The sequence below is a fragment of the Nerophis ophidion genome, linkage group LG21 (genome assembly GCF_033978795.1).
Source record: "Nerophis ophidion isolate RoL-2023_Sa linkage group LG21, RoL_Noph_v1.0, whole genome shotgun sequence".
Taxonomy (NCBI): domain Eukaryota; kingdom Metazoa; phylum Chordata; class Actinopteri; order Syngnathiformes; family Syngnathidae; genus Nerophis; species Nerophis ophidion.
Genome location: NC_084631.1, coordinates 29,253,903 through 29,269,540, shown reverse-complemented (window position 1 = coordinate 29,269,540; position 15,638 = coordinate 29,253,903). Strand labels below are relative to the sequence as shown.

Here is a 15,638-nt window from a genome sequence, read left to right as displayed (position 1 = left end):
TGGGAATGTACGTAGATCGACCGGTAAATTGAGAGCTTTGCCTTCCGGCTCAGCTCCTTCTTCACCACAGTGGATCGGTACAAGGTCCGCATTCCTGAAGACGCCGCACCGATCCGCCTGTCGATCTCACGATCCACTCTTCCCCCACTCGTGAAGAAGACTCCTAGGTACTTGAACTCCTCCACTTGGGGCAGGGTCTCCTCCCCAACCCGGAGATGGCACTCCACCCTTTTCCGGGGGATAACCTTGGACTCGGACTTGGAGGTGCTGATTCTCACTCCGGTCGCTTCACACTCGGCTGCGAGTGAGAGCTGAAGATCCCGGCCAGATGAATCCATCAGGACCACATCATCTGCAAAAAGCAGAGACCTAATCCCGCGGCCACCAAACCGGAACCCCCCAACGCCTTGACTGCGCCTAGAAATTCTGTCCATAAAAGTTATGAACAGAATCGGTGACAAAGGACAGCCTTGGCGGAGTCCAACTCTCAATGGAAACGTGCCTGACTTACTGCCGGCAATGCGGACCAATCTCTGACACTGATCGTACAGGTAGCGGACCGCCACAATAAGATAGTCCGATACCCCAAACTCTCTGAGCACTCCAGGGTTTCCTACACATTCATTTATATGTGGCGGCCCGCCACGAAAGAATTACCGCCGCCACAAAAAGATTTTTCGACTTTTGACTCGGAGAATTTTTTTTATTTATTTATTTATTTTTCCCGGCTTTTGACTCTATAAAATGTAATCAAGGGGCAGCACGGTGAAGAGGGGTTAGTGCGTCTGCCTCACAATAAGAAGGTCCTGACTAGTCCCGGGATCTTTCTGTGTGGAGTTTGCATGTCCTCCCTGTGACTGCGTGGGTTCCCTCCTGGTACTCCGGCTTCCTCCCACTTCCAAAGACATGCACCTGGGGATAGGTTGATTGGCAACACTAAATTGGCCCAAGTGTGTGAATGTGAGTGTGAATGTTGTCTGTGTATCTGTGTTGGCCCTGCAATGAGGTGGCGACTTGTCCAGGGTGTACCCCGCCTTCCGCCCGATTGTAGCTGACAAAGGCACCATCGCACCCCGCGACCCCAAAAAGGGAATAAGCGATAGAAAATGGATGGATGGCTTTTGACCCGCTCGACCGCTCATAGAAGCATTGGGACTCTGTCTGTGAATGGAGCTTGTAGTTACAACTCCGGTGCAGTAGGTGGCGGTAGCCTACTATGCATTGTAACTCCGCCAATTGCACTTAATTCACCTGGTGGGTCAGAAGAAGAAGAAGAAGAAGAAGACGACGACGACGACAAAGTAAAGGAATAACGGACCGACTGGATCTAAATGCGAGGGTAAGACGTCTTGCCAAACAAGTTCAATAGTGGTCCTAACCTGTGCAGTGTGCAGCACCGACTCGGATTTTTTTGATTTTATTTTCGGGACCGGGGCAGACGCACACAGTAACAGTCACCTGTTACCATACCAACGAGCTAATGTGTCCAGGTTATAACCCTGTTGTCAATAAACACACGTGGAGACGGTGTTTCAGATACTGCATTAATACTGAAAGCTAAATTGTGCACTGTCCTCTGCAGCATGTGAATGCAATGAAAAGAATAAAATCTGAGCCAGCCAGCTGTTAAAATGTTGTCCAGGATAATGTTTTAGCCATTAAAGGCCCTTCATTTCAAGAGTTCAACTGTGATCGGGCTTTAGACAGGTGGCTGACCTGTTCAAATGAGTGTAACTGCTACTGGTCAAATAATGTGAAATAGCATTTAATTTTACATGTATGCTATGCCATTTAAATGTAATTATAGATAATAATAATAATAATAATAATAATAATAAATACGATGTAGTGTTGTAAATAGTCAACGGGAAGGATTTTAGTAAGATATAAGCCATGAGCACTACATAGCCAGAAAAAAACCTAGGCAGGACAAGTAAAAATATTGGGGCAAGTAGAAAAAACAAAGGGTGCAAAGTCTGCAGGCAGTAGGAAACACATGGTTAAGTGTTTGGAGTAAAACGGATGGCAGTCTAAAGTTCAAGATTTTTGGAGTGGGCTTTAAGAGACATTTTAGCTTTTATATTTTATAAGATTATATATTTTTTGTAAGAACCACAATTAATAAATATATTTCAGTGAATAACTAATTGTGCAAATCTGTATATAAATATGTACATAAAGTGTTGTAATTATATTCCAACTCCGCGTTCTTTTTGGTCATCGCCGCGGCCACCTCTATGGCCCCTGCTATGGGTGGTGAGCCAACTGGAGGGGAGACCCATGTTGCCTCTTCAGGCTGTGCCCAGCCGGGCCCCATGGGAACAGGCCCGGCCACCAGGCGCTCGCCATCGTGCCCCACCTCCGGGCCTGGCTCCAGAGGGGGGCCCCGGTGACCCGCGTCCGGACGAGGGAAATCTGGGTCCTTGATATTTCTTCTTCATAAAAGGTCTTCAAGCTGCTCTTGGTCTGATCCCTCACCTGGGACCTGTTTGCCTTGGGAGACCCTACCAGGGAGCTTAAAGCCCCCGGACAACGTAGCTCCTAGGATCATTGGGACACGCAAACTCCTCTACCACGATAAGGTGGCAGCTCAGAGAGGAGAGGAGAGATTACACAATATCCAATAATATTATTCATCTCATTCGCGGAAGAGACGTAGAAAATTTCAGCAATCATCACATACACGTCAACCAACAAGAATTCGGCAGGGGAAAGTCTTGGCAGAAGTGCATTGTGGGTCATGGAATGCTAACTACTATATGCTATATGCTACTGCCGTAGCTATTAGAATGGATCATTTCATCGGCGCATACCTTTGGAGTTGGCAGAGTTGTTTAGAAGCGACATCGAGTAAGAAGATTTCATCGGATTTATCAATTAGGAGTGACAGATTTTTTGGTAAACGTATAGCATGTTCTATATGTTATAGTTATTTGAATGACTCTTACCATAATATGTTACGTTAACATACCAGGCACCTTCTCAGTTGGTTATTTATGCGTCGTATAACGTACACTTATTCAGCCTGTTGTTCACTATTCTTTATTTATTTTAAATTGCCTATCAAATGTCTATTGTTGGTGTTGGATTTTATCAAATAAATTTCCCCCATAAATGCGACTCCAGTGCGACTTATATATGTTTTTTTCCCTTCTTTATTATGCATTTTCGGCCGGTGAGACGTATACTCCGGAGCGATTTATAATCCGAAAAATACGGTACATGATAGGTAGGCCTGGGCTGATTTTCGATAAATCAAATAACCAAACGATATTTTAAGATGAAGTCGAGGTTATTTCCAGCGCTGATAATCGCATATTTCTTTTGTAAGGTTCGCAAAGACACAAGTTAGTTTTTTTTACTCAATATGACAGTATAACTGTCATACTATATACTGTTTGAAAGTTATATAAACATAATTCCAAAACAAACATGCGTCTAAAAATGCCTGTAATATTGTATCTATGTGAGTTTTACTAAAATCCGTTGTTTTTGTAAGGTTTGCAAATACAAAAATTAGGTTTTACTTACTATCACAGTAAACAGTCACACTCAATGTGACAGTTATATAAACATAACTCCAAAACCACACATTAAAAATAGCTAATAATGCCTGAAATAATGCATCCTTGTGAGTTTTACTCGAAACATATACTTTTTTTAAGGCTTGCAAACACAAAAAGTAGTTTATAGTCAATATGACAGTAATGTTCTTAGAATCCTGAGCTAATGCGAAAAAAGCAATAAAAAACAAACATGCATTATGTCTGAAAATAACATTTAATCTATGTGAGTTTGACTAGAATCAGTTATTTTTGTAAGGTTTGCAAATACAAAAATGTGGTTTTACTCACTATGACAATGTACTGTCACACTCAATATAACAATTTTTTAAACATAGCTCCTAAACCACACATGCAAAATGCGTTGTCATGGACTAACGTTAGCTTGCTCGCTGGCCTGAATGCGTCTTTCCCCATGAATAAATGTCTTACCTGCTCAGTGGCTCTGTGGTTAGAGTGTCCGCCTCATAATCGGTAGGTCGTGAGTTCAAACCCCGGCCGAGTCATACCAAAGAGTATAAAAATGGGACCCATTACCTCCCACTCAGCATAAAGGGATGGAATTGGGGATTAGATCACCAAAATAAAATCCTGAGCACGGCCACCGCTACTGCTCACTGCTCCCCTCACCTCCCAGGGGGTGGAATAAGGGCATGGGTCAAATGCAGAGAGTCGTTTCACCTCAACTAGTGTGTGTGACTATCAGTGGTACTTTAACTTTAACCTCAATGGAAATTTGTATGAATATGTTACTGTAAACAACTAAGATACAGTATTCACATTTAAAATGAAGGGTTTGTTTAAACAGACAAATTACTTTTTTTTAAAATATTTGACATTGACAAATTAAAATGGAAGAAAATAAACATATTTAAACACACCAATAAAAATAATATTGCTTTCAATGTTTATTGTTTCTTCTGCCGAGAAAGTATATTGTGTGGCTATTTATTTTTAATTATCAAAAAAATAATACGACTTTGTTAAAAGATTTTAGCATATGTACTTTTTGAGCACATTTGACAAAACTGCAATAATAATGATAACCGTTATCATTTTGGTCACACTAATATTTAGCCATTTTATTTATTGTTTTGGTTGTGTATATTTGATGGTCCTCCACCTCCTCCTTAACAGAGACACTCTATTTTATTGCTTTTAGTAGTGATTTTTATTCAAGCGGAAAATTATGCTTGAAGTATATTTATTTTTTAAAATGTTTAACGTTTACATTCGCAGTCATGTGATTTTTCCATCTGTAGTCAGAAATATGTCTTTTTTTATCTCTGTAAAAATATTTTAAAAATATTTCCAGTTTTTCTTTGTTTTTTCCGACCTCCAATGTGTGTTAAAATCTTGAGTAGTCTCTTTGCCATACCTGCCAACAAATACGGTTTTCCTGTAATGAGTACGGTTTTTGATAATACAGTGGTAAAAACTATGGGTTTCCATTAAAAATTATTAATATAAAAATCGAAGCTATGTAGCTAAGCAACTCCCTGGGGCAGGGAACAAAATATATGGGAAACATCAATGATGATTGGTTTGTTTACGTATAAAACATCCATGATTGGTTGGTTGGTTTACGATAATGAGTCACGATTGGTTATAAGATTAGGGCAAAACATTGCACCAGGAAGGGAATCTCACAACAGACACACACATCCCAAATGACGCCAAGAGAGTCGGAGAAGAGAAGACGGAATATTCAAGCGGGAGATTTATATATTAAAAATAACTGGTAGAGGGACTTAGATTTTTCTTTTAGCGATATAGACATCGTCCAGGAAACCCACAATACGTCTACTTGGCCACATGACGACAAATGTATGCATCCAGATAAAACATTCATTTGAGTTGTTTACCATGTAAGCCCTAATCAAAAATAGACAACGTGCAATACACATTTAAGAACACACATGTGATGACTTTTGCTACAGTATAGACCAGTGGTTCTCAACCTTTTTTCAGTGATGTACCTACCCCCTGTGAACATTTTTTTTCATTCAAGTACCCCCTAATCAGAGCAAATCATTTTTGGTTGAAAAAAAGAGATAAAGAAGTAAAATACAGCACTATGTAATCAGTTTCTGATTTATTAAATTGTATAACAGTGCAAAAATATTGCTTATTTGTAGTGGTCTTTCTTGAACTATTTGGAAAAAAACCAACTAAAAACTTGTTGAAAGATAAACAAGTGATTAAATTATAAATAAAGATTGCTACACATAGAGGAATCATTTACAAAAGTGCCTTCTTTGGGGATTGTAATAGAGATCCATCTGGATTCATGAACTTAATTCTAAACATTTCTTCACAAAAAAACAAATCTTCAACATCAATATTTATGGAACATGTCCACAAAAAATCTAGCTGTCAACACTGAATATTGCATTGTTGTATTTTTTTTTTCAAAGTTTATGAACTTACATTCATATTTTATTGAAATATTATTCAATAAATATATTTTTAAAGGATTTTTGAATTGTTGATATTTTTAGAATATTTTTTTAAAATCTCACGTACCCCTTAGCATACCTTCAAGTACCCCCAGGGGTACGTGTACCCCCATTTGAGAACCACTGGTATAGACCGTCTAATTGCTACATTTCATTTTTATTGGTGTTTTACAGCAAGACAGTAGCTGACATTTTGTTCATTATTTTGACTGATAATATTTTGACTTTGAATAGTTGAATCATTTTGAAACAAACAACATGACTTCAAGATATTTGTTATTTCCTGCTATAAATCACAAATATTCAGATAAAGGAAGTTAGCTAATAGAATAAACATTGTTTGTACGCTATGATTTTTTGCATTTGGAGCAGTTAGAAGTGGAAACGGAGTCGAACAAACAGAAATTGCCAATACAATCCAAGGCAGAATCCACTAAAGCAGAAAGAAGAAGGAAAATGCAAGCTGCTCAGAAATGCAAGCCAGGAAGGCTCATGTCAGAGCCATCAAAGCTCAAATGCCAAAGTAATGTGTAAATAATTTCAATAACTACATGAACCATATGTGGCTGAGTAAATATCTTTGTCGTTTGTTTATTGTAAATACTTTGTCTTTGTTAGTTATATAATTAATGTGAATACCACATCTTAGTTTATGTTTCATGTGAATACCTAAGCTCAGTTTTATAGACAGCAATGTGTTTGTACAAGTTTAGATTGCGGTACAATGTTTCTTAATGGGGAAAATGTTAATATCTCTTGTTTACATGTTAGCATTTAAGGTAACTAACAAGCTCACACCAGTTGGTCACCATAATATTTTCAAAGTGTGGTTATCCGCCATGGTTTTTCAATAATTTTGATTAAATATGCTAATACTAACCGTCGCGTGTTTTACAGCGATTACCATTACTACTATGACCAAAGTAGTATCAATCTCACAAAGATTCCCGAGATATTTTGAGAGACAATGAGGAAGCCAGTCACGTGATCGTGTGACATAGAGGAGGACCCACATATCCCTTCCCCATCAACAACAATGCTAATCATGCAGACTTTGTGAGAGCGAACAACGATTACTTTAGGACAAATTATGATCCAGTTTTAGAGGCTGAGTGCTCAGAGGATGTAGCTTTATTGTAACACTATATCATTAGTAGCATTGCTAGGCGCTAAACGTACAAACTAACCATAATAAAACAAACACTTACTGTAATATTTCCACTGTAGCTGGGATGCCAACCGACGGGACGCTCACATAATTCCGTTTAGATGAAGATTCAATTGCGATCCTCATGAAGGGTTAAAAAAAGTTGCCGCAACTACATCTTTTTGGCCATCTCGGGGGATGTGAAAGTGGAACAGCCTTTCAGTCCATGGCCACATTGGTGTACGAGCGGGTGAAAGAGGCATGAATTATAATCTAGAATTTACTTTTAGCTAGTTTGAGACCAAGCAGAAGCAGCCGCCAACTTGGTGTGTCAACAATAGCAGCGTAAGCTAACATTAGCTTACTGCTATCAATGGTCTGACATAATAATACTATCAGCAATATCAATAGTCCGTCTGCGTTGGCGCTTATAACAATATCACTCATATTTGGTTAATTTCCAGGTCACCACATTTAAATGGAGGATTGTTGGCGCTTTCTGGATGTTTTTATAATTATAATAAATAAATAAATGGGTTGTACTTGTATAGCGCTTTTCTACCTTCAAGGTACTCAAAGCGCTTTGACACTACTTCCACATTTATCCTTTCACACACACATTCACACACTGATGGAGGGAGCTGCCATGCAAGGGGCTAACCAGAATCCATCAGGAGCAAGGGTGAAAGGGTGAAGTGACTTGCTCAGGACACAACGGATGTAATGAGGTTTGTACTAGGTGGGGATTGAACCAGGGACCATCGGGTTGCGCACGGCCACTCTTCCACTGCACCACACCTTTTTTAGAGTATAATGAGGACCCTCGATCTGTTGACTCAATTGTTAGCTATTTATTTATGATTTAGAATGCATACAAAAGTCTAAGCATATGTTCATGTCTTGTATAAGGATTGTGAATAATAAAAAGCACATCTCTTTCCGGGCTTCACGGTGGCAGAGGGGTTAGTGTGTCTGCCTCACAATACGAAGGTCCTGCAGTCCTGGGTTCAAATCCAGGCTCTGGATCTTTCTGTGTGGAGTTTGCATGTTCTCCCCGTGAATGCGTGGGTTCCCTCCGGGTACTCCGGCTTCCTCCCACTTCCAAAGACATGCACCTGGGGATAGGTTGATTGGCAACACTAAATTGGCCCTAGTGTGTGAATGTGAGTGTGAATGTTGTCTGTTTATCTGTGTTGGCCCTGCGATGAGGTGGCGACTTGTCCAGGGTGTACCCCGCCTTCCGCCCGATTGTAGCTGAGATAGGCGCCAGCGCCCCCCGCGACCCCAAAAAGGGAATAAGCGGTAGAAAATGGATGGATGGACATCTCTTTCCAATTTTTGCATATTTCCAGAATGACTGACCTAATAATATGATCAGAGTGCAGAAGCGTTACTACGGTGGCGAAGAATCTACGGAAATTACTAAAGGTGTTCGGAGCAGAATATTCAAAATGACTGATTTATTAATCTGTGGCATATTGTGATATTTAGATTATATTTTCACATACTTTGCGTATTGTAAATAAGATTGGATATGGTTTAATGGATACAGTGAAACACAAATACGCAAATAAAGTCAACTTGTTTTTCCACTCTACTGCTACTTTCACAGCAAGGTGTCCCAATACTTTTGCCGAAGTAGTGCGGGTGAATGTGAAAGTGCTCATTCCGTAAGCACTTCCCCTCTCTTACCTTATAGACTACATTTCAAAAGCACAATAAACGGCAGCTTGAAACAATATACAAAACACTGTAAAACTGTGTTTGGTTATTTCAGGCGACTTTGTTTGACCGACCTTCATCCTCACCAGGTTCATGACGGACGCGGCGCGCCGCGAGCAGGAGACCATGAAGAAGAAGGCCGCGCCCAAACTGTCGCTGTCCATCACAGGCGCCGTGTCCAGGAACAGCACGGCCACGCCCCCTCGCCACACCAGCGGCAACCTGACGCCGCCCGTCACGCCCCCCATTACCCCCTCGTCCTCCTTCCGCAGCAGCACACCGACAGGTACGACAGGTGTGTGAACGTGTGTCGGAATGCGTGATGGATGACACGTGCATTCACTTCCTGTCTCACTTCCTTTGTCAAGGAAAGGAAAGGAGACCACACCACTGTCAACTGTGTGTGTTTGCATTCATCTCTATTTGTGTGCCACCGCTTTAATTTTTTTTCTGTCTGCGTGTGCGTATTTATTTTTCTGTTTCTGCAGCACTGCTTTAATCCAGGGGGCATTTTGTTGTCGAAGTGGATATTTTGACTGAACAATCCGTGTGTGTGTGTTTGTTTTTGTTTCACTTTTATCGTGGGACTATTCCATCTTGTCTTCCAAGAAAATGTTCGGCTGAGCCCCCTTTCCATATTTGTGTGTGTGTGTGTGTGTGTGTGTGTTTGTTTGTGTGTGTGTGTGTGAGATATGTAGGCTCCTGCAGTGAGCAGACCAGTCAACACTCTGCTAATTACATAGCAGCTGCCACGCTGTGTGTTCACATGGTGTGTGTGTGTGTGTGGGTGTGTGCGTGTGTGTATGTGTGTGCGCAGCTCAGAAGCAGATGTCCAAAACCAGCCCAAATGGTTGCAAACGTAGTGTTAAGTCTGCACTTTTTTACACACGCACGCATGCGCACGCACGCACACACACACACACACACACACACACACACACACACACACACACACACACACACACACACACACACACACACACACACACACTCCGACATGTGCCAGGGTACCCTGCATTTCCTCATGCTGAGCTGCAGCATTTCCTGTGTGATTGTGGGGGGGCCTGTGTGTGTGTGTGTGTGTGTGTGTGTGTGTGTGTGTGTGTGTGTGTGGGTGTGTGTGTGTGTGTGTGTGTGTGTGTATGCGTGCGTGCGTGTGGAAACTATTCTCTTGGGTATTTTTCCACGCTGAGCAATGGGGATCACTCCCACTTAATGATCTCCTCCCCAGCGGCAATCCCTGCACTCTGACTCCCAGGCACGCACAAGGTGCTGGAGTGTGTGAGCATGTGCTCCACAGTCACACACATTATTCAGCCAACAAACCAAGCACTATTGGTATCAATCAAATAAAAAAACAACATATTTTGTCATTTTAAATGTTTTTTTCCCCCCCTCCATTCGGGCCCCAGGCAGCGAATATGACGAGGAGGAGGTGGACTACGAGGAGTCGGACAGCGACGAGTCCTGGACCACAGAAAGCGCCATCAGCTCCGAGTCCATCCTCAGCTCCATGTGCATGAACGGAGGCGAGGACAAGCCCTTTGCGTGCCCGGTGCCAGGCTGCAAGAAGAGATACAAGGTACACAGGGTCACATGTGCTGCTGTGAAAGTGACACCAAAGAAAGACCACAGTCATGCAGCCACTGAAAGGAGAGATTCACAAACAGGTCTTCTTAGTCTCTGTGGCATTTAATGGCAGCAGCGAACAAAAACTCTCTTTTCTCATCCAGTGTGGGATTGTGGAATCTTTTGAGGGCTGGAAAAAGATGATTATCTCAAACTAATATTGCCACAGATGTAAGGGATAGACTACAATGGACACATTCATCATTGATTGATGATTTTTGATCCTCTCTATTCTTTTTCCATAACACACTTTTCACATTTACATGAACAAATAGTATGACTGACATCACATTCTTCACAGTCGAGCATAAAGAGATTATGGCCAACTAACCAATAGGCGCCAGTAAGACTCTTGAACGCATCATAATAATCCCCTTCAATTCCCCCCAAGAATGGATTAACTGGCTGGAATATAAAGACAATACAACATAAATCCATAAACGTGGGTGCATAAGATAAAGTGCAATCCATTTATCTATACAGTAGGGGTGTAACGGTACGTGTGTTTGTATTGAACCGTTTCGGTATGGGGATTTCGGTTCGGTTCGGAAGTGTACCGAACGACACAGACATATTAAGTAGCGCAACGCACGTTGTGTAAACAATGCACACCAAGGCACCATGAATTTATTTACGTGGACCCCGACTTAAACAAGTTGAAAAACTTATTCGGGTGTTACCATTTAGTGGTCAAATGTACGGAATATGTACTGTACTGTGCAATCTACTAATAAAAGTTTCTATCAATCAATCAAAAAAAAAAAAAACATACGGCATGCTAGCAGCGACAGAGCTACGATAGACTGACCATACCTCCTCTTTTCACTGGACATGTCCTCTTTTGCGGGGACTTTCTTAAATGCCTTAAATGTCCGGCATTTTAAGTTACGGTTGCGTGTATTTTCAATGTACGTTCAGGGTTAAGAAGGGGTTAAAAACAAAACAAAAGTGGTGCCGCGCAACATTCGTGAGTGAGGGGCAGAGACAGTTATGATAAATGCGCATGCGTCGCCAGGCTCTGCTTTTTACCCATAGAGTTCAGATTTTATTTTTTATTATCTATAGCAGGGGTGTCAAAAGTGTGCCCCGGAGGCCATTTGCGGCCCAAAGCTATTTTTTTAAAGGCCCACGGCACATTCAAAAAACTCTATTAAAATAAACAAAAACATAAACAAAAGTGAAATAAAAAAGCTTAAAGGCTAAATGTAATTTAGAAAAAGTTGCAACGTTGACTAATAAAGCTGTTTTTTTTTTCTTTCAAACGGTCATTGCTCAAAACATAATATTGAATCAAAATCAATGTTATTATGAATTATTGACCAATCCAAGTTTCCGATATTTTTACATCAAATATTCCACCCAGAAAAATATTTTTGGTGGAAGATTTAGCAAATTTGTTAAATAAATAATCAAAAAATTATATTTTGTTGTTTTCTTACTGTACCGAAAATGAACCGAACCGTGACCTCTAAACCGAGGTATGTACTGAACCGAAATTTTGGAGTACCGTTACACCCCTAATACAGTAATCTATTTATTTGTAGCTGCTTCTTTTGGCTTTTGTATCCTGCATTACCATGAGCTAATGCAACACAATTTTGTTCTTATTTGTACTTTAAAGTTCAAATTTGAATGAGAATAGCAAGGAAGTTAAGTCTAATCTTTGCTACCAAGGAGGTGTGCCGCCGTTCCCGGACGCGTGCAATTGTTAGTTTTTCTGAGGAAATACACCAAAGTAATACGTCTATATATAGTTCTAACCATACACAAGCTCATAAACTTCCAATAAAACATGCTTTTATTTCGTCAAAGTATAATTATGCTGCCGTCTTTGACGCACTGCTGCTACATTCCTGCAGTGTTTGGTGACCACACACTGCGACACGCACCTGACGACGTAATAAACCCAGAAACATAAATCATAGTAGTGAAAATGTTGCAAAGATGTTTTACAGTTTAGGTCCTTAATACAGGAGAGCTCTCCTGTTTGTCTCCTGAAGGTATTTTGTTTAATAACTTTGATCAAATAGATCTAATGTCCACTGTAGAGGACATTGGTTCTCACAGTAGTGAAGGGAGCAGTCTGGCCCTGGGGTCCGTAGCTTTCTGGAAATGTGACCCCCAAAATAATTGAGCTGAATTTCCACCTTGAGATCGGTAGGTTGTGAGTTCAAACCCCGGCCAAGTCATACCAAAAACTATAAAAATGGGACCCATTACCTCCCTGCTTGGCACTCAGCATTAAGGGTTGGAATTGGGGGTTAAATCACCATAAATGATTCCCGGGCGCGACACCGCTGCTGCTCACTGCTCCCCTCACCTCCCAGGTGGTGATCAAGGGTGATGGGTCAAATGCAGAGAATAATTTCGCCAAATCTAGTATGTGTGTGACAATCATTGGTACTTTAACTTTTAACTTATGATCTAGATGGTTATATTGATGAAAGCAGTGTAGCCAAATCAACATTGCCCCTGCTGGTTACAACTGGTATTGCACTACATTTTGCCTCAATCACTTTAAAGGGGTTATATTATGATTTATTTTCTACAGTTAAACAATTATTGGTGGTCAAAATGATGCATAGATGTTTTACAGACTTTCTTCAAGACGCTTTTTGTGGGTGCTCTTATTTACGTGCCTCAACTTTGACAGCCATGTTGTAGTTTTTATCTTCCCTATAGAGTCCACTGACAGATATAAGTTAGAACTGTACGCTACTTAGAAATGGTGGATGCCTGTGCATGTATGAGACAGTCTGCCCAGCAACAAAAGGGAGAGAGAACAAGAAGGAGCTTGTTGTCTACGGCGTGGACTCGAGCAAAGCATTTTGGGTAAATTTCTACCATAAATGGCGATATCCGCTGACGTGACATTGGGGGAAAAGACATTACCAATTGAACAAATTCCAAACCGCTCTTATGAAGGAAGGCAAGATTGTTTTATAAACATCTCCGCCATGCCTCCATGTTTGATTTCACATTTTCAAAACTTATGCAGATCCCAAATAATAATAATAATAATAATGATAATAATGGATTAGATTTATATCGCGCTTTTCTATTGTTATATACTCAAAGTGCTCACAGAGAAGTGGGAACCCATCATTCATTCACACCTGGTGGTGGTAAGCTAAATACACAAAAACTGCTACCAATAGGTAAGAAACATTAGTCTCTGATAAAACCCCTTCAAGATGCGGTAGATGGACAATCACATCTATATGTTTTTAATAGTTGGATGTGGAAAATTAATTTGAAAATTTCAGAACATTGTTTTTGGACCAAAATATCTACTGTTTGTATGTTAAATTTTAATATTTTACATTAATTCTAGATGCTTTTTAACCAACATATCTACAGTGTGAAAGTGTTTTTGAATTGTATTTTTTACCTCAATCTTGGATGTTTTTATCAAAATATGGTCTAACCATTTATTTTTGAATGTTATTTACATAACTTTTAGATGTTAATTGACCAACATATCTACAGTTTGAACCTTTATTCCTAATTGTTATTTTACATACATTTTTTATGTTTTTGATTCAAATATCAACAGTCTGAACATTTATTTTTTAATTTTATTTACATAACTTTTAGATGTTAATTGACCAACGTATCTAAAGATTGAAAATGTATTTCTGAATTGGAATATTTGACATTCATTTTTTTATGGTTTTTGACCAAAATATCTGCAGTTTGAAAATTATTTGTTTTATTATTGTACATAAATGTTAAGGCCCTGTGATGAGGTGGAGACTTGTCCAGGGTGTACCCCGCCTTCCGCCCGATTGTAGCTGAGATAGGCGCCAGCGCCCCCCGCGACCCCATAAGGGAATAAGCGGTAGGAAATGGATGGATGGATAAATGTTAAGTTTTTGACCAAAACATCTACAGTTTGAAAATTATTTATTTTATTATTGTACATACATATTATAGTTTATGATCAAAATATCTAGTTTGAAAATGTATTTATTTATCGTTTTATCTGAATTAAATGTTATAGTTTTTGACCAAAATATCTACAGTTGGAAAATGAGTAATTTTATTATTGAACATAAATGTTATAGTTTTTGACCAAAATATCTACAGTTTGGAATGTATTTAAATTATCATTGTCCATAAATGTTATAGTTTTAACCAAAATATCTACAGTTTGAAAATTATTTATTTTATTATTGTACATAAACGGTATACAGTTTGTAAATTATTTTTTATTGTACATAAATGTCATGGTTTTGACCAAAATATATAGTTAGAAAATGATTTATTTTATTATTGTACATAAATGTTATAATTTTTGACCAAAATATCGACAGTTTGAAAATGATTGATTTTATTATTGGACATAAATGTTAGTTTTTTACCAAAATATCTGCAGTTTGAAAATGATAAATTTTATTATTGCACATAAATATTAGTTTTTAACCAAAATATCTAGTTTGAAAAATATTTATTTTATTATTGTATATAAAAAAATGTTTGATAGTTTTTTGACCAAAATAACTACAGTTTGAAAATGTATTTATCTTTTTATCTGACATAAATGTTAGTTTTTGACCAAAATATCTACAGTTTGAAAATGATTAATTTTATTATTGTACATAAATGTTATAATTTCTGACCAAAATGTCTACAGTTTGAAAGTATTTATTTATATTTTTATCTGGCATAAATTTTAGATTGTTTTTGACAAAAATATCCCGTTTGAAAAATAATTTTTAACATGTTATTTTACATTCTTTGTTTTTCGACCAAAATAACTAGTTAGAACATTTGTTTTTAAATATTTTGATTGCATTAATTTACATTTATTTTGAATTGTTTTTCGACCGAAATATCTATTTTCTAATTTATTTTTTAAATGGTATTTCTTTACATTAGTTTTAGAAAATATCTACACTTAGATATATATTTTATTCAATTTTAACAGCGCCTATGCTGGTTGCAAACAGTACTGCACCCCATTTGGCTTCAAGAATAAATCCCACACAGACATTTTCATGAGATGTGAAAAATGAAGATATTTTTTCATGTAATTCATAATTGAAACTGGCTCGACAGCACCACTGCTGGTCACAGCCAGTACTGCACAAACATTTTGCCTCAATTGTATCTATG

The 15,638-nt window shown here is 38.9% G+C and overlaps 1 protein-coding gene across 1 annotated transcript in view; it reads left to right on the top strand.

Moving 5' to 3' along the window:
- The window catches only part of LOC133540006 (juxtaposed with another zinc finger protein 1), a 42,216-nt gene that overhangs the window by 18,467 nt on the left and 8,111 nt on the right, over positions 1-15,638 (top strand). The window contains exons 3-4 of the mRNA XM_061882459.1: positions 8,981-9,177; positions 10,304-10,473. Of these exons, the coding sequence (XP_061738443.1) occupies positions 8,981-9,177; positions 10,304-10,473 (367 nt within the window). The remainder of the gene's footprint in view (positions 1-8,980; positions 9,178-10,303; positions 10,474-15,638) is intronic.